General features: G+C 29.0%; 2 protein-coding genes across 2 annotated transcripts in view; one reads left to right on the top strand and one right to left on the bottom strand.

Annotated features, from left to right (window-relative positions):
- Window positions 1–709: 709 nt before the first annotated feature.
- LOC107453924 (gonadotropin-releasing hormone receptor-like) overlaps window positions 710–20970 on the top strand; it is a 182323-nt gene continuing 162062 nt past the window's right edge. The window contains exon 1 of the mRNA XM_043048890.2: window positions 710–2544. Within this exon, the coding sequence (XP_042904824.2) occupies window positions 1510–2544 (1035 nt within the window). The 5' untranslated portion in view covers window positions 710–1509. The remainder of the gene's footprint in view (window positions 2545–20970) is intronic.
- The window catches only part of LOC107453925 (uncharacterized), a gene marked incomplete in the record, with an annotated part of 32283 nt that continues 18562 nt past the window's right edge, over window positions 7250–20970 (bottom strand). The window contains 5 exon segments of the mRNA XM_043048887.2: window positions 7250–7479; window positions 10183–10447; window positions 14525–14797; window positions 16324–16437; window positions 17428–17454. Coding sequence (XP_042904821.2) covers window positions 7333–7479; window positions 10183–10447; window positions 14525–14797; window positions 16324–16437; window positions 17428–17454 — 826 coding nt within the window.

The raw sequence follows: 20970 nt of genomic DNA, 5'->3' as shown, positions 1-20970 counted from the left end.
ATATATATATATATATATGAATGAATGACAAACCAGAAAGCAGTAATCACGTGTTTAAAGAGTTGAAAATGTGTATTTATTTATATATTAACATCTTTCAATACCCTTGAGAAAAAAAAAACAAAATTAAAAAACAAACAAACATGAAACTGAGAGCGCATATTGGAAGTTCACGCCTGTAAGACATTATTCGAAATTTATTGTAGATTTCAACCGCCATCTAGCGAAAATTAAAAATTGAATTAAAACATTCCAAATTGGTGTCATATGGTTCATGGGATACTGGAGTTTCTCTCATATAATTATGATACGTGTGTCGTAAAGAATGAATCACGTCATCACGACTTAAATTGGTTAATAGGACCAAACGAGGGATTAGATTATTCTAAAATCAATACATCTGAAGAGATGATGAAGTTTAAAGGAAAGATGAATGATTTCCATAATTAGAAAAAAAACTTTTTTTTTCTCTCGATTATACTCCCCCCCCCCTTTCTCTTTCTGACTTCTATAGTGCAGCATAACTTCCATATCGTAAAAATTACATAAACGACTATTTTCTTGTCATTTAATACATTTGTTTTCAAAAAATTTCACATGTGTGTAAAAATAAAGTGTTATTGTTGGATCAGCTTTTACAACAATTAATTTCTCTCTAATGTAAATTACAGTTTTTTAAAAGAAAAAAGTTCCATAGGAGCTACATCAATTTATAGTTTGTCAATAATGTCTAAACTTCATTCAACTCCTCCGTGAATAACGGAGAAATATTTCCTAGAGGTCGCTGTTTCTGAAAGTTGGAGGCGTAGTTGAAACCCAATGAAATCGCGGTGTTTCAAATCACTCTCTCACACAAAGCATCGGCTGCACATCTTCCTCTGGCCGGACACAGCCAGTAGGAACTTCTTCCGGACTATCAGGCACTTATAACTTAACTGCACATAGTCGGAAATTACTGCATATTTTTCTAAATTTTTCGACGGCTTGCAATTGATAAACAGGGACTTAGTTTCCAATTTTAATTAGGAGTTTTTGAATTTATAAAAAATTACTGTCATTTAGTTAGTTAAACAAAGCTATCATTGATTTGTATAATTTTATTATTTTCGATACTATTTCTGAATAAGAACTTTAATAAGTTTGTTTAAATAAGTAAGCAAAGTGAAATCTAAAATAAATTTAGGAAAAAAATTTCGGATCTCTGAAAACTTTGTGAGAGGCCTTTTTAAACAATTTTTTATTTATAATAAATAACAATTTGAAAAAATAAAATAAGGCAAAAATTTATTGATATTTTTAAAACTTGGTATTTAATTGTTTTTTATTTATGTATAAATTATTATTTATGCAATTTAGCCTCAGCAAGATATTAACGATTTAGATTTGTGTTGTTTATGTTAATGGAAAAAATATTTTTAAAAATAACTTTGCTGTTTATATGGATTTTAGAGTGTCAGATAGCACTCAACTGTTGTTGAAAAAACTAGCACTTTACTTTGAATTTTAAATATGCACACAGTACTCATCGTCATCATAATAAACTTATTAATTCAAATAAATGCGGATCATCCTAATGTAACCATTGGAACATTGCATGCTTTTAATGAAAAAAATCCTACTTTAACAAACAGTATTTTTGCTAAAAATCTTTCTAACGTAAACTTGGGCATCAAGAAAGTACAAACTTTAGATATTAGTAATGAAATTGTAGCAAAATCCATTGTAGTTACCTTGTCTTCGATAGATGTTCCACGACCACAGCACTCTTCAAACAAGCTGAAATTTGAAATAAATTTAGTCAATATTAAATTGTCTGCTCAAAATAATGAAAAGGATTATTTTACGAAAACATTATCCAATGTTAAATCGTCTGCTGAAAATATTGAAAGCGATAACTTTTCTAAACGCTTAGCCAAAGTTAAATCGTCTGCTGAAAAAAATGAACACGATTTTTTTAAATCAATTAGTGAAAGTAATGAAAACGATTATTTAGAAGGACTGTTTAGTCCACAAATACCTTTACCTGGCGAGGAATACTTTGTTACTGTGGACTCGAGTGAGGCCACTGACCAAAACTGTACGTATCAGAATCAAACTTGCGAGGACATTCTAGAACATGCTCCAGTTTTCGAACAAAAAACCCTGATTAAGGTTGTTATTTTAACCTTAATTGCTGGGTTTGCTTTGGTTGGAAATATAGCAACATTATCGTCCATTGTAATCACCAGGCGACAGGCGACGTCTACGGTGTATACATTATTGGTTCAATTGGCCATTGCTGACATTTTAGTAGCCACTTTCTGCTTGTTAGCCGACGCAATTTGGAAGATAACGGTGCAATGGTATGGTGGAAACTTCCTGTGCAAGTTCGTAAAATTCATGCAAATGTTCTCACTGTACTTATCTACGTATGTGTTGGTGCTAATCGGATTTGACCGATTGAGTGCCGTTCGTTTTCCGATGAGCAGAGCTCGATCAAAGAACTATATTCGAAATGGAATTATTTTTATTTGGATTCTCAGCGCATTTTTCAGCTCACCACAAGTAAGATCAAATTTTAGTATTTTTTCTTAAATATAAGTATGTTTAATGAATGAATTTCTTGTATGTTAAAGTAGAAAAGTGTTTCAAAGTGTACAAGTTTTCTGTTAAAGATATCTACGATTCTTTTTAAATTTTTTTTTATAAATTTTAAAAAAATAATGGTTTTATTTCAGTTGGTGAAACATTTATTTATTTTTAATCGCAAGCGCAAAATGTTTGTAGTCAACTCAACCTGATTGTAAAGTTTTGAACTCTTTTTTTTTTCTTCATGATAATTTTTCTACATGTTTCTTTTCCATACATTAAAACAATATGTCTTCAATATTATAAGAAATAACTGAATCAACTTTGAAACACTTAAGTTTTAGATAAATGTTTAAGTTTTTTTTCTAAAATTTTAAAAAAATGAATTCAAATAATGAATGTTTTCAAAAAATAATAAAAATTAAAAACTATTAGTTTAATTTTTGAAAGCATTTGCTGAACGAAAAAAAAATATTTTTATTAAAGAATTAAAATTTGTTAGTATCTTTATATATCATGAAAAGATGATCGTTCTTTTTTATTGTACAAAAAGAAAGCGTTGACAAATATTGACATCATGATCATGACATATTGAATCAATGACAATATGAACAAATATTTGTCTGACATCAGTATACATACAACTAATAAAATTTTTTTATGATATTTAAAAAAAACCTATTTATTTAACCTTTTTTTAAACAAATTTACCAGTAATTATTAACCATCATATGTTACAATTATTTTCTATTATTGTTATGTTTTTTAATTCTGATTATTATCAAAATATGAGACTTAAGGCTTTCTTTTAAGTGGCGTTTTCTTTTGCTTAATTATTAAGTAATAAATAATATTGCCAATTATTCAACATTTTATCATTGAGATATTTTTAAGATTTTATGATTATGATTAAGAAACTGATCTAAAATTATTAAACAATAATTTATTTTTTTAATAAATTAAAAATTTAATTCTTTAATAAATTAAACTAAAATTTAATTCTTTTATAAATTTTATGTAAAAATGTGTTTATTCAACGTATGAAATTAAAACAATAAATACCAAAGCACTATTTAAAGTTCTAAAGTAATATTAGAAATAGATTTTTCGTTAAATTGCTAAATAATATCCTAGGTTGAAAAATATTATAACGTGTTTTTTAACTAACAAAAATTAAATAAAAATTGCAAAAGGCAGTTAAGGGTTAAAGTTGCAAAGATAAACGAACAAAAGGATCTGATTTAAATATTATCCTACTAGAATCGGAACTAAATATGTGGAACCAAGTAAGTGTTAACACAATAAAACATTTTTGATTTTTTTCCTCGATAATTTGTAATTGTAATATAAAAATCTGGTTATCATTAGTAAACAAAGTTCTTTGGGAAGTATTCTTGGACTGGGTATAATATTTATATTTAATTATATTTTTATTTAATTATAATTTTATTTAATTATAGTATAATATTTTAAATTTTATAGAGAACTATAAAAACCTGTAAAAAATATTGTCTATTTAAAATTATTTTAAAATCTCCAATGGTAGACTAATGAATAATTTATATGCTAAAATGTAACAATAGAATGAAATAAAAAGTTTTAACATTTCAAATCCATTTTAACATTAGTTTGCAAGACGTTAGAACGATTCAATGTTTTATTATATAGGCAACGTTAACTACTTGGCGGTATCACGGACGAGCCAAATATTCAGAAAATATTTACTCCTTCATTCAATATTATTTCTTCGAGTAACCTAAGATTTACAGTGTGTTGAAGTGCTATATTGCTGTACTATTGCTCTTGTTATAGGCCTTGACGTCATTGTAATCTTTCTGGCGGTGTAGTATTTGAGCTGACAACATAGTATTCTTTATGAGATCTATTAATTTGATTTGATAGTAATTGATCGTAAGACTTGATAACAATTATGTTATTCGAATAATACGCACGCTGTGATTTATTGGTATAGGACTTTTTTTTTTAAAAAAAACTTTGTTTTCCATTTGTATTCAAAACTATTGACATCTGAAACTCTAGGCAGACATTTTTTTCCAATTTTTCTTTCCGCGAGTTCAACACGTGTAATTTTTCATGTGTAATCCAACGTGTATCACGTGTAAAATTTTAAGAGTTCCTCACTTTTAATTTGTGTGTTAATATTTTTTTTTTTTTTGTTTTTAAGAAAATTTTGAAAATAAAAGGTATTTTAATCTCTTACGTAACCCTTGAACATACCCCATTTTTGTTTTAAAAAAAGAAAGAAAGAAAATTACAAACCCTACTCACTTTAGGTGCTTACGCAATATTTGAGCAGCCTCTTAATATATATATATATATATACATACACTGGTGTGCAAAACTTAAGCAACAAGTGCGTTTTTTGTCANATATATATATATATATATATATATATATATATATATATATATATATATATATATATATATATATATATATATATATATATATATATATATATATATATATATATATATATATATATATATATATATATATATATATATATATATATATATATATATATATATATATATATATATATATATATATATATATATATATATATATATATATATATATATATATATATATATATATATATATATATATATATATATATATATATATATATATATATATATATATATATATATATATATATATATATATATATATATATATATATATATATATATATATATATATATATATATATATATATATATATATATATATATATATATATATATATATATATATATATATATATATATATATATATATATATATATATATATATATATATATATATATATATATATATATATATATATATATATATATATATATATATATATATATATATATATATATATATATATATATATATATATATATATATATATATATATATATATATATATATATATATATATATATATATATATATATATATATATATATATATATATATATATATATATATATATATATATATATATATATATATATATATATATATATATATATATATATATATATATATATATATATATATATATATATATATATATATATATATATATATATATATATATATATATATATATATATATATATATATATATATATATATATATATATATATATATATATATATATATATATATATATATATATATATATATATATATATATATATATATATATATATATATATATATATATATATATATATATATATATATATATATATATATATATATATATATATATATATATATATATATATATATATATATATATATATATATATATATATATATATATATATATATATATATATATATATATATATATATATATATATATATATATATATATATATATATATATATATATATATATATATATATATATATATATATATATATATATATATATATATATATATATATATATATATATATATATATATATATATATATATATATATATATATATATATATATATATATATATATATATATATATATATATATATATATATATATATATATATATATATATATATATATATATATATATATATATATATATATATATATATATATATATATATATATATATATATATATATATATATATATATATATATATATATATATATATATATATATATATATATATATATATATATATATATATATATATATATATATATATATATATATATATATATATATATATATATATATATATATATATATATATATATATATATATATATATATATATATATATATATATATATATATATATATATATATATATATATATATATATATATATATATATATATATATATATATATATATATATATATATATATATATATATATATATATATATATATATATATATATATATATATATATATATATATATATATATATATATATATATATATATATATATATATATATATATATATATATATATATATATATATATATATATATATATATATATATATATATATATATATATATATATATATATATATATATATATATATATATATATATATATATATATATATATATATATATATATATATATATATATATATATATATATATATATATATATATATATATATATATATATATATATATATATATATATATATATATATATATATATATATATATATATATATATATATATATATATATATATATATATATATATATATATATATATATATATATATATATATATATATATATATATATATATATATATATATATATATATATATATATATATATATATATATATATATATATATATATATATATATATATATATATATATATATATATATATATATATATATATATATATATATATATATATATATATATATATATATATATATATATATATATATATATTTATATATATATATATATATATATATATATATATATTGGCGTAGTTTAGAAATAGAGTAAAAAATAAATTTTAAATAAATAAGAATAAAAGGAAGAATAAAACAATTTATTGCTCTCACAAGTAAATAAACTGAGTGTTCGTTGTTTTCGCGTGATTTTGGCTATGTAATACAAAAAAAAATATGTAATTACACCAATGTAGCTTTAAAAGCAATTTAATGTGGGAAATACAAACGAAAACAAAAATAAATGTTTCGACCATCAAGATATTTTGTTATTATCAAAATGAACGTCTTTTGACCAATGCACTGGCCGATCCTCTGGCCTGGCGAACATCCTCTATACTGGCGAGCTCATGTAATGACTTCATGCAAAGTCGTTGCAATTCTTCATCGGTAAAATCAGATAAATAGCTTGGATCCAACACCTGATACCATAAAAAAGAAAGTATGTTCCTAAGAATTAAAATTGGAATACGTAAAGCTCGAAAAGTGAAACTGTTAGTTTACTTATTTTCCTATAAAATTTAAGAACGGATGTAAGGAAGTGCATAGAGTGCCAGTTTTTATCACAATCTAAGTAACTCTACTTTACAAAGTAATTATCTAAGTAACTGTTATTAATTTAAAGCATCTTTCCCTTTCGAAGATATTGAATTCAATTCATCATGAATCACATAAGCAAAATATAAACATTTGAACTGTACAAAGTATTTAATTTGCAGCATATTACCTTCCATTCAAATTATGAAATATAGAATGAAAATTAAATTTGATCGGTAGTTTTTAATTGGATCAGTTTAATTTTTACGGTCCATTGTAAAAGGATATTAATTGAAAAAAACTGTATTTTTCAATAGTTACTTAATATACCCTACAAATAAGCTCCTTCTTTGAAGAATTTAGTCTATATATTAGCACTATGCCGTCCGCTAGCGTTTGGACAGCATAAACCACTTTGACCGTTTGTAGACCCTCTTTCGGTTTCGACTCCACCCTAGAAACAATTCTACCTTGACCCCAGTTGTGTTCAAAATTGTTTCCTCCATGGGTCCAAAATTGGCTCCTATATGGGTCCAAAATTGGCTCCTATATGAGTTCAAAATTAGCTCCTATTTGGGTGCAAAATTGTCTCCTATATGGGTGCAAAATTGGCTCCTATATGCGTTCTATAAGAACATGCATCGGGGGATCAATATTGAGATGTCAATATTTTGCAATATTGGTCCTAGAATGGCCTATATAGGGCCTACATTGAGCAGCGTAAAACCTATATTGGCTAAATAATGGCTATAAAATGTCGGGTGCATCTTATAATTCTATATAGGACCGATATATTGGTTGTAAAGTGACTGTAAAATATCGAGGGAATAGGTAATTTCTATACAGGACCAATATCGGAAAAATAAAGGTCCTTTGAACCCTTACTGAGCCAATATTCATGAGTATTGGCCCAGTGAGCGCCCAAGTTATTTTTCTGCTAGGGTATACACAGGCGTATCTAGACGGTATCAAAAATACTTGTTTAGAAAAATGGACACTGCTCAAAATGCATGTTTAAGAAAATGGACACAGCTTAAAATGCGTGTTTCAGTAAATGGACATTTAGACTGAAACACGCTTTTCAGTAAAAGTGTCATCATGTTTAAAAAAAAATAGACAGATTTGATTCCGTTTATTTGTTAAAGAATAAACAAATGAATTCTGAAAAATCAGGTTGCATGTTATCACTTGGCACATATTATTTAATTAGTCATTTTTAAGACTTTAAAAGTGAAGTCAGCAGCTGTTTTTACAAAGTTGCCACGGGTGATATAGGTTTCGTAACAGCAGTGGAAATTTACGTAGTAGGAATTCAGCGTTTTAAAATTCAGTTCTAACTTAAGAGTTCTGAGTATACGCAAACGTCGCCTTATGTGTTACATTTGTAATGCATTTAGCCATCCAGACTCTGAAATTCAGGACTTAGCTCAACAATTATTTTTTATAACCGTCGTTGAACAACCTACCCAATTTTCGGGTTTACGACTACTAATGTTCAACTCCGTAGCCGTGTAATTTTGAACTCAATCCAGAAGACTAGGAAACTCCTGGGTCAAGTATTGGGAGAAATTTGCCTTTGTCGAGGACTTTTTGATGGAACTATGGTACCGGGCCACACATTTCACTCAAACTGAATTTAAATTCCTAAGTTTACACCCCAAATTAAAAATATTTGTGCTTCATTAAAACTCTATTTATTTAACACGTTCACGCCGAGAAAAGTGAAAATACTGGTACGGGAAAAGAGAAAATACTGGTAGAAGAACTATTTCAATATTAGATAATATTCGGGAGGAGTTAATCTATTCTCAACAATAACAATTCATTGTAAGAAAATTTATCACGGCGAAGAAGCAATTCAATATAAAAATTGCATCCGTTAAAAACAATTCGTAGTTATGGTTTTTTATTATTCCCGGAAAAAAACTAAAAAATGAAATTTATTTGTTACCAGTTTTTACTCCGGTGCGCTGCCAAAATGAGACAATCTATCGTGACCCACCGGTGGGTCACCCCGGCGTGAACGTATTAAAAAAAGGGGACCCCCGAAGACAGTGACATAAATTTTTTAATATTTTAAAAAGTTAAAAAAAAAGAAAAGAAAACCTCCGAAACAATTTTGTCTTACAATTAAAATTAATAAAAAAAAATCAATCATCATAACTGTAAATATCATAAATGAAACACGAAAGCGCGGCTCGAAATTTACAATGGAACTAATGAAGTCTTCTCTCTCGATCGTGACTCATTGATTTAACGTTCCAGTAAGTTAAAATTTTAAATCACTTTATATTTATTTTTTGGTGTAACTGTATTTTATTTTGGAGGCATGTTTAAATACAATTAAATTAAAATTAATAAATCAAAATAATCTAAAATATAAACAATCAACGTCCGTCCCCCCAGCGTGACATTGTAAAATTATCAAACGTTGACAGGTCTGAGGTGATAAAAAGGATGGGGAACACTGATCTAGGTAATAAAATGGTTCAGCGCATTGTGCTTTCATGCAGAGATAATTCTAGAAACTTGTAACATACCTATCGGGAAACAATGCTATTCGAAAAAATTCCGGAAATGTTACTTACTGATATGAATCCTCTTCTAATGTGCTTCAATTCATCTAGGCATTTTTCGACCAGTATCCACTTCAAGCACCGTTCAATATACCAGAACTTATTCTCTTCCGTCACTAATGTTCCTTTCTGCAAACCATACTCCATTGATTCACCACCCAGAGAATCCTTCACCGTGAACGACATCTTACGATCTGAGATATCATTTTCTTTTATCCATACTAATTTCTGGTAGAACAAAGGATCAATTTCTTCTAGATCTTCAAGGCATAGCGGCCTGTTATGGGAAAGAAAAACTAAAAATAACAGCGAAGATTACAGAACATAGCAATTTCTTCTATATTTAACATTTAGTAAGATTTTAACATGTTGAAGTTTCTGTATTTGGCGATAATTTTCGAGTGAAACTTCATTAATACTCGATAAACTAATAAAATGTAAATTAAGTCTGTTTTAATGTTTGAGGTGCAAAAGCTCTTTAGGTGCAAATTCTCTGGTGCAAAAGTTCTTTAACACTTTATTTACCGCTTCCCTGACTATCCCGAGTTAACTCCGATATGTATATATTGCAAATATTTATTATCCCGAGATAACTCGGGTATGTATGTATTACAAATATTTATTATCCCGAGATAACTCGGGTATGTATTTATTGCAAATATTTATTATCCCGAGATAACACGGGTATGTATGTATTGCAAATATTTATTATCCCGAGATAACACGGGTATGTATATATTGCAAATATTTATTATCCCGAGTTAACTCGGGTATGTATATATTGCAAATATTTATTATCCCGAGTAAACTCGGACATAGCAGAATTCGTCAATACGTTTTGTTTTATCACGTTTTTATTCGACCGGAAGCAAAGCAAAAAATAATAATAATCTGCTGTGATTGGAAGTTTGCCAACAATTGTTTGGGAGTTTTGCTATTTGTCGAACTGTAGACGTGTTTTGTACAATTGTATATACGATGGTCGATGAATTTACACAGAAAAAATAGTAAACAAAATGGCGTCCATGAACGAAAGTGAAAGTAATGCAGATGATTTTTCACATTATGAAGATGTGAAGCAATACAAAGACTAATATTTAACTTTTTTCATTTGCCCGAGATAATTTGAGGTAGTAAACTGATGGCAAATTAAATAATTTTTACACATAAAAAAAATTAAAACTTGTGTATTATGTTTTGTTTTAGATCTTTGTATTTATTAATCAAATAAAAAAAATATGTTGATTTTTTGAATTTTTTTTTTTATCAAAAAAATTGGTAAGGGAGGGAAACGGTTAACTATTCTATAGCAAAATTATAAAGTTTAAAATTTACGATCTATGATGTCATTTTTTTTATCCATACTAATTTCTTGTAGATCAAATTTTTCTAGATCTAGAAGAACTAATAAAATGTAAATTAAGTCTGTTTTAATGTTTGGTGATATTTTTCTTGGTCTCGAGTAAAAGTTTTTTAACCCTTTAATAACTAATCTATAGCAAAATGATAAAGTTTAAAATTTTCATATTCGGCGATAATTTGCTGTGTTTAGGTGGATTAGTTAGGGGGATACAGTAAAATTTTAAAATATCAAAACTTTCCAATTTGACAATAATTTTCTCTGTTTCCGGGAGAGGGAGATTTCATTAACGTTATATTAACACAGCAAAAACAGGGTGTGTAGCGAAATTATTCAAAAAAAAAAAAAAAAAAAAAAAAAAAAAAAAAAAAAAAAAAAAAAAAANAAAAAAAAAAAAAAAGAAAGAAAGAAAATAAGCACATTTTAAGTACTCAAAAAATATTTTTAAGCACCTTAAAAAATTTCATAATTAAGCGGAGTAGGAAAGTTTTTGACAATTAGCGGTTTTATCTTGTTTTAACCGTCATGTCAAAAAAAAACAACCTTTTGCCAAAAGCCTACCAAATAACGTGAAACTTTGAATCACGTAAAACGAATTGCGTTTTCATACGCTACGGACTGACTATAAGCCGAAATAGATTGGGGTTGAATTAATTGTGAAAACGTTGAATAGAACAACGTGAACTGTGTCTTTTTGCATTATTCGAAGCGAAAATCAACATAGCGAAGGAAAGATCTCATTTAGAAAAGGGGAAAATTAAGCACACCCAATGAAAAAAGCACCTGCAGAGATGAGAGAAGTCAGATATATATATATATATATATATATAGCTANTATATATATATATATATAGAGAGAGAGAGAGAGAGAGAGAGAGAGAGAGATACAAAAAAGTGCGATTTTTAAACTTGTATACCATGTGATTATAAATCCTGATGATTAATTTTAAAATCGTATGAATATATGAATATGAATCACATGCATGATTTTAAATTGAGAGAATATAAATCCCGATATGAGGCTTTTAAATCACATGAATATGAAACTCTATATAGTATTTAAAAAATGCGAAAATACAAATCATGATGCGTAATTTTTAGATCACGTAAATACGAATCACGATGCATAATTTTTAAATCGCGCGAATACGAATCCCAATGTCTAATTTTTAAAGCACGTATAAATACGAAAATCAATGTTTGATATTACAACCGCAAAAACGAATCACGACATTGAACTTAGAGAGAAACTTCAGAGGGAGGAATGAGGACTTCAATACTTTTGCTCCGCGGAAAATTAAATTCCTCATAAAATATTTTAATTTGTGCAAAAAATATTTTCCGCTGAAATTAGCGGAAAAAATGGAAAAATCTGAAAAAAAGCGGAAATCCGCGGATCCGCGAAAGAATCACATCCCTGGCTCACCTGTAAAGGCTTTTAAAAAACGAAAACAAGCACTTTTTAAAAACGCTACGCACCCTGAAAAATTATAACGCATCAAAAATTTTATACATGGCAATAACTCGCTTTATTTGGGGGGGGGGGAGGGATTTCCTTAGCAGGGTAAAAGTGAGTAAAATTATAACTCAAAAATATTATCTTTCTTACCCTAAAATATTTATAACTTCAAAATTATTAGTTCTATATAGTATTTAATTGCATTCTATTCCGTGGAAAAATTCCCTTGTCTAAACACCTATGTCAATAGATCCACGTCTAAAATTGTGTTCTTCTTTAACCCATAATAGTTTCCAAATTATTAGTTTCATTGGTTCCGTCTCATTCGATTCTGCCGGAAATAATTCCTCGTTTGATAGAATATTTAAGTTTCTTGTTCTGCTGACACACGTTTATGTAACTCACTATGAGGAGGGCCCTAGATATTTTGTTCTTGGTGAAACATGGGTAAATACTTGGGAGAAGCCCTATTTTTTTGTAATTTGCCATCAAAAAAATGATGAAATTTTTTTTAAAAAAATCTAAATATTTAGAGAAGTTTTTTGTAACATTTAATGCGTTTCAATATGTATATAATGCTTGACACACATCAAGGCAATCATAAAATCTCTCCACATTTCATGTAAATCGCTTCAATGTGGCGTCATACCATCAAAAGTTTTTTCTAGGTTCTTAATCATTATCATCGATTTTTCTAGATTTTTAACAATTAACCGTGGTGGCTCAGAAAAAAGAACGTTCGCTTTCTAATAAGGTGAACCAGGTTCGAATCCCAGCGATGGCTGGTATATACAAATTCCGCATGCGTCTCGCACCGACCATAGTTCTAACTCAAAATAGTAGTCCGTAGACGGATCACGGGTTAGAGTCCACTTGCCGTCAAGCTAACCATTGGAGGTTATCGTGGTTTTCCTCTCCACGTGCCGTACTCATACACCGAAGAGCCATTACATTATGACCACCCTGCTAATAACATGTAGGACCACCTTTGGCCCTTAAAACTGCTAGCACCCGCAGTGGTATTGATTCCACAAAGTGCTGATAGGTAGTCTGAGGTATCTGGTATCAAGCGCTCACCAACTGGTCCTGCAATTCCCTCAGATTGCGAGGGGGTAGCGTAGCAGCACGAATGTGGTTTTCCAAGTTGGACCACAAATGCTCTATTGGATTAAGGTCAGGTGAGTTTGGGGACCAAGACATGACTTGAAAGTCACTGGAATGGTCCTCGAACCAATCCATGACGATTCGACACTTATGACATGGTGCATTATCCTGTTGGTAAGCACCATCCCCCGTAGGAAAACTGTCTCCATGAATGGGTGAACCTGGTTTGCAACTATGTTCAAGTAACTTACAGACGTCAGGAATTGTGCTATCAGGATTATGGGTCCTAATGTGTCCCATGAAAACATTGTTCCTGGGCGAGAAACCATGAAAACCTGGGAGAGCCCATTGTTATAGATGCAGGGTGGTCATAATGTAATGGCTCTTCGGTATATATATATATATTTCACGGTACAAATCTGAAGACTTACCTGTCTAGGAAGCAGTTGAAGAAGCACTTTGGGAACTTGACCTTGACAGGGTGCTGGTGCACAATGGTGAGGGCCAAGACTACTCCGGCAAACTCAAACCACCGAGGATGAGAATGTGTTCCGTGATTCGGATACAAATAAGTAGAATCTTCGCTGGGATTGCAGAACAAGCCTTTGTGCTCAACAGAGAACAGCCTCTCCGTCATCAGATTGAAGAACTCGTCGGTCTGGTCTTCTTCCAGTTCCCTTCTCTCAAGACCAGAAAAGCTCGAACTAAAACAAAAGATTATGTATTTAAAAATGAAATTTACAATTTTAACATGACGTTTTTAAAGTGGACTAAAAAGAAGAACTCCTTGGTCTGTGCGATGAGAGTCACATTGACCATGTCAACCTTCACCTATGTTAAGGTAGCAATTCATAGAATCGAGTTAACATGTCTCATAAACTAGTGAATTGGAATTGTATTGTTGTAGTGGTAGACACACTACAGTACTACCCCACCAGAATTATAGCTGTGATAGAATTTGATGAACGGATACTACTAGTTGACTCATTGCTGTTTTGTAAAAATCCGGGAGAGTTGTATTAAGATCACCGTAATTTTCAGTGGTGATCGTGAGAGTTGTATTAAGTTTACGGTCGTGGTCACTCCTGTGTTGCTTTTAGCAGTCGAGTGTATACGTTTTACGTTGTGTGCGATCGAGACTGAGAAGCAACAGCGTGAGGAGGACAATGTCGCAGTCACCAGTATCAAGTCAACTGTTCAATGTGAACCATCCATCGAAGTAGGCGTGTTCACATCACGTCCGGGTCACCAATGTGCTGAGAGTCACATCGACCATGTCTTATATACTAGTAAATTGGAATTGTATTTTTGTAGTGGTAAACACACTACAGTCTGGTTATTTTTTGATTCTCTATTTATTTGTGACCAAAATCAAATATTAAATATTTAAATGAAATTAAAATATTTAAAAACTACGTTTTTTAAAATGGAATAAAAAAGTTAAAACACTTCGGCCTGGATTTCCGACTCTCTCTAAGACTAAAATAAAAAATTAAATATAAAAAAAATAATATATAAAATATTTTAAAGCAACGTTTTTAAGCGATCTAAAAGTGAAAACTACTTGTTCTAGTTCTAATCCGAGTCTCTTTTAATAAGATCCGAAAAATTTGAGCTGCAGTAAAAGATGAAAAAATTTGATGATGATTCTAAAAATACTTTTCAATCGAGCTAAAAGGAGTAAAGAATTTTATTTTTTGTAATGCTTAAAGTGGCATAAGACATATGGCGCATAACTTTCGAAAGCGTCGAGCAAAGTCTTATTGGTAATAGTAGTTAACTGTGTGATGCGTTCTGTATTGTTCATATTCGGCGTAACAAAATATATATGTTTCCTTTTTTAATTCACTTGAAAAACGCAGTATTTTATCTCCCTCACTCATTAGATCAATTTATTAGAAGCACTGTAGTTTTCTAATAATTTCATGTTTCGCACAAGTTTATAGGCAATACTTTTATATTTAAACATACATGTAATGGGGTTTTTACTCAGGAGATTTTTTTATATACTTCCTATACCAATTTATTTTTAACGTATAGCATTGCAATGTTAAAACCAGTTGATACCGGAGCGTAAACAAGTGCAAACCGGTTTCTGTCGTGTAAAAAGCTGTATAGCATCACCTGATAATTTACAATTTTACATAGAATCTTATAGTGCGTCTAATAATATGACAAGAGACCGTACAAATAAAACTAGAGTTATATTTTAGATAACAATAAATCTTACATTCTGTCCGTGATGTAAGCCTTTATGAATCGATAATGATTTAACGGAACCCTTGAAGGTGCCATCAAAAGCAGGAAAGCGTCTTCCAGAAGTTGATTCTCTCGAGCTTTGAGCCTGGATTCAAAATAAACTCGCATTAATATCAATAAGTTTGATTGCATTTTTAAAATAAATTATTCAAAACTTATAGAAACGATTAAATTCAAAAAAGAGCAACTGGTTTTTTTGATAATTCTTTTTATTAAATTATGGAATATTTACACAAATAAGAGAAATTACAGACTCTTTTTATTTATAAGAATTGAATTTTAATTTAAAAACTTACTGTGTAAATAGAATTCAGTTCAATTAGGTTATCAAATTATTGCATAGCGGAATAAAATTTAGAGAAAAATGTTCCATATTCGTGTATTTAAAATGGTATTCAATCGCAAGGAAATTATTTTTATAAATAAAGGAAAAATAAAAGATGCATAACTTCATACATTCCACAGCTGAGATGGAAAAAATAAATACAAGGTAATTAAGTAAGGAGGTCGCAAACGTGGTTTAGAGGAATTGTGTATCATAAGAATTAAAAATTGCGTAGCTACCCATGCCCGGAATTTCACCGTTATGAACTGACTATCCATGCGCAATTGATAATTTTATTTACATAAATTACTTTAATTTTACTTTACTGTTCCGTTTTGCGAGAATTAAAGTCGAAAGTTACACTTAAACAGAAAGAAAAATAGTTGTTTTGTCTTAAACTTTTGACTCTTGTTCTGCCTAAACTATCGGGATCTTATTTATTGAAGGCCCAGAGTACAAATCTACGAAAAAAATTACTTTTATTCAGAGACTTCTTTTTGTTCGATTTCGTAATTTAAAATATCATCTGTTACTTGACTCTTCTATTTAAAATTGTTTAAAATCGTAAGCATAGTCACCGACAGGTCTCCAGGAAACTGTAAGGGGAGTTAAGTTAGACAGACAGTATCTTTATAACAACATCGATTACATATTAGCATTCAAAATTGCTTTTTTGATGCATGCTAACTCAATTGTTACCATAAAGCTAACTTAGAACTTGAAAATAATAAAAAACAATGTACAGCATACACTAAAGCAGGGCCATTAAATAATTCGCTGTCCTCTAGGTTGTCGTATAAACTCCACAACTTATCAATTATAGTATGCTTCCTTCTCTGTGCAAAATCTTCTAAATGAGAAAAAAAAATTTATTCACGGTGATTATAATTAAAGTTTCATATTCAAAAAGCTGCAAAAAAGAAACTGCTGGTAAGAATGACTAGCTATCTTCTTTGAATATAATTAAAGCAATGAAAAGTCATTTTTAGGAAACAATAGTTCTAAAATTAGCCGATAGACGGTGCTGTAATTTTCTTGTATACTAAACGTTGACTGCCTCAAACATGCTTTTTTCTTTTTTTATATTTTTTATAACCGTCGTTGAACAGCCGATCCAATTTTGGATTTAGGACTACAAATGATCAACTCCGTAGACTTGTAATTGTGAAACAAACCCAAAAGACAAGGAAACTCCTGGATCAGTACTCCTAGAGGTATTGATTTGTATTGGGAACATGGAGGACTCAGTGCCTCGACAGATTTAACGTGCAGCAGTCACCATTAACTGCACGGAGACTCTTCTTCCAAAGGGGATCGAACCCAAGACCTCTTGGACATGGGCCCCGTTCCCTACCCACCCGGCTATCCCAGCCAACGGTAACACTATAGTAAAATTCAAATCTGCGTTAAATGTAAGACGAAAAAAAGGCTCGTTACAAATATGCACATAATGTGTAGAGGCCAGGAAATCCTCCTCTCCCACGGCTGTAAACCACTTCATTGGAATATTTACTTCCCGATGTACACAGGCCAAAACATTGAGGACAATATCGTCGCCGTTAAACTAATTGAAAAGCATAAAAGTTAATATGACATCGAAAACAATTTGTACAGACAGGCGTCCGAGAGCAATGTCGTCACAAGACAGAATTAATGTTGTAAATAAATTAATGTTGAAAAGATGTTTAAAATTTGCGGTTCGAATCCCAGCGATGGATGGTCGATACGCATCCGGCTTGTGCCGATCACAGTGCTGATATAAAATATCCTCAGTGGTAGACGGATCATAAGTTAGAGTCCCCTTGCCGTCAGGCTAACTGTAGGAGTAATATAAATCTAGGTATTTTTGAAGAAAGTAGTATTTAGTTTGGTAATGTGTTCGATTGTGGGCAATGTCGTCGGTTTTCAATCTTCCGTAAAATGATTTTTCTTAGTTTTTCATACACTCAGATGAAGCATCAGATTATTTAAATAAAAATAACCGAGCAGTTATTTTTATTTAACAATAGTAAAATATTAATAATAAAAAATCTGCCTTTTAAATCTATAAAGCAACTTAATATACGAACAACACACTAACATTGCATTAAAAGTATTAACTTAATTCAGTAAATTGTAAAATATCTCTTTATATTCAGTCGTTTCGGGTGTTAAACATTTTGTGACAACTAGCAACTTGACAATACAAAAATATGTGAAAAATGTACAGGTTGTACAATGGAATGAATATTTTATATATATATTTTTAGCAGTCGAGTGTATACGTTTTACGTTGTGTGTGATCGAAACTGAGAAGCAACAGCGTGAGGAAGATAATGTCGCAAGTAGCAAGTCAATTGTTCAGTATGGACCATCCATCGAAGTAGGCGTGTTCAAATCGTTGTGGGCGTTTTTGCCAAGGTAGGCGTGTTCACATCACGTCCGGGTCACCAATGTGGGGAGAGTTGTTGTCGACAATGTCAACTTTCATCTATGAAAAGGTTTCATCCATGAAAGGTATGACTTGTAGTGGTAAATACACTGCAAACCGAAATATTATTTATTGAAAGTTTTTTGAACTCTTTGAAACTCTTTTTTATTCCCAATTTTGTTAAAGTGCAAACAGTTTTATATACTTTATGCATACTAACAAATTGAAATTCTGAAATATTTTTTAATCGGAAAATGATCTAATATTTAACTGTTTCGCTAATCTTAATGTTCCTGAAGCTTTTAATTTCCATTCATTGCTTTTATAAGTACTTATCTCAAATCTCTCGCGAGGGCCTTCCTGCCCCGTCAAATTCGTCGAAAAAGAGGGAACACGTAGCAGCGAAAAGACTATGATGTTGGAAGAGAAATGGGGAAATAAAACAGACGACTTACTCTACTTCCATTTCATCTCTATGGTTGCGAGCAGTTGCTTTTAGAATGATTTCTGTTTAATTGACTGTAAAATCAAATTTAAGTGAATCTTATTGAGTGTTAAAGGCAACAAGTTAAGCAAAAGTGTCGCACTAAATGAGATTATTTTGAATGTAATAGTGTAGTAAATGATCACAACTTTAAATGAATGTACAGTCAAACCCCGCTATAGTGAACACGGTTTATACTGAACTCCCGGATATAGTGAACGAAATGTTCGGTCCCGTACCTTGCTATACAAGTATAATGTTATTTTTTGTGGATATAGTGAACTAAAAAAGTGAGGAAGTTGAATATTGTGAAATTTTTTCTGTCTTCGACTGAACTTTTTTTCTTTACTTTTCTTAAAATAATTATNTAGAACCGCTACTCCATATATATATAATTAATCTTGAATTTGCACTAGGCATATAAAACTGGCAAAAATGATATAATATGATCAAGCAGTATTTTTTTTTTTTAGATTTATCCGAAGTACTCGTAGTACTTCAGGGTATGCCCCAAAAAATAGGACCCTTTAGACATTTTAAGTCTGGGGTCCCAAAATACACTCTATAACAAAAAAATCGACGCACCAAGAAGCAATTATCTGATTGCGTTGAAATTTCGTATGCATGAATGTTTTGAACAGATCAGGCTGGGGATGTATCGTTCATCGAAGACGTGTTTGGAGACACACAGGGCAGAGGGGGGATCCTGCCTTCACACCGGCCCTCAACAAGGCATTATGGTCTGGGGTGAAATTTCCTTTGACCTCTTTGGTCGTCATTAGAGGTACACTTACTGCACAGCGGTACGTCGACGACATCCTAAGACCTGTTTTGCTACCGTTCCTTTTGTAGTGACCTGGGCTGGTTTTTCAGCAGGACAATGCCAGACCACATAAGTCACGTGTTGTTATGAACTGTCTGCAAGCTTGTCAAACTCTGCCTTGGCCTGCCAGATCACCAGATCTCTCTCCCACCGAGCATGTCTGGGATATGATGGGAAGGCGATTGCATCTGGCACGAAATGTTGATGACTTCGTTCGACAATTGAATCAAATTTGGCAGGAAATATCGCAAAAGACCATCCGGGAGCTCTATCGGTCTATGCCACGGCGTGTGGCAGCTTGTATCCAGGTTAGATATGCATACCCTCCAACTGCTACGGAATTTCCGTAGTTTCAGAAATGTTCTTTTCACACGGTAGCAAAATTAATGTCTTAATATTTAAAAAAAAATAATTTTAGCGTAACTTGTCCACTATTACTTATAAAAGTGCAGGCCATATGGCTAGATTCTTAAGTTCTGATAAAAGTTTTATGAGAGATCCATTTGCTTTAAAAATTTCTACTTTGGTTCGCTACCACTAGAAAGAATTATTTTCAAAATCTTCATAAGTTGGAGG

Source organism: Parasteatoda tepidariorum, chromosome 8 (genome assembly GCF_043381705.1).
Source record: "Parasteatoda tepidariorum isolate YZ-2023 chromosome 8, CAS_Ptep_4.0, whole genome shotgun sequence".
NCBI lineage: Eukaryota > Metazoa > Arthropoda > Arachnida > Araneae > Theridiidae > Parasteatoda > Parasteatoda tepidariorum.
The sequence above is the reverse complement of the archived record's forward strand: the minus strand, read 5'-3'. Positions and strand labels throughout refer to the sequence as shown.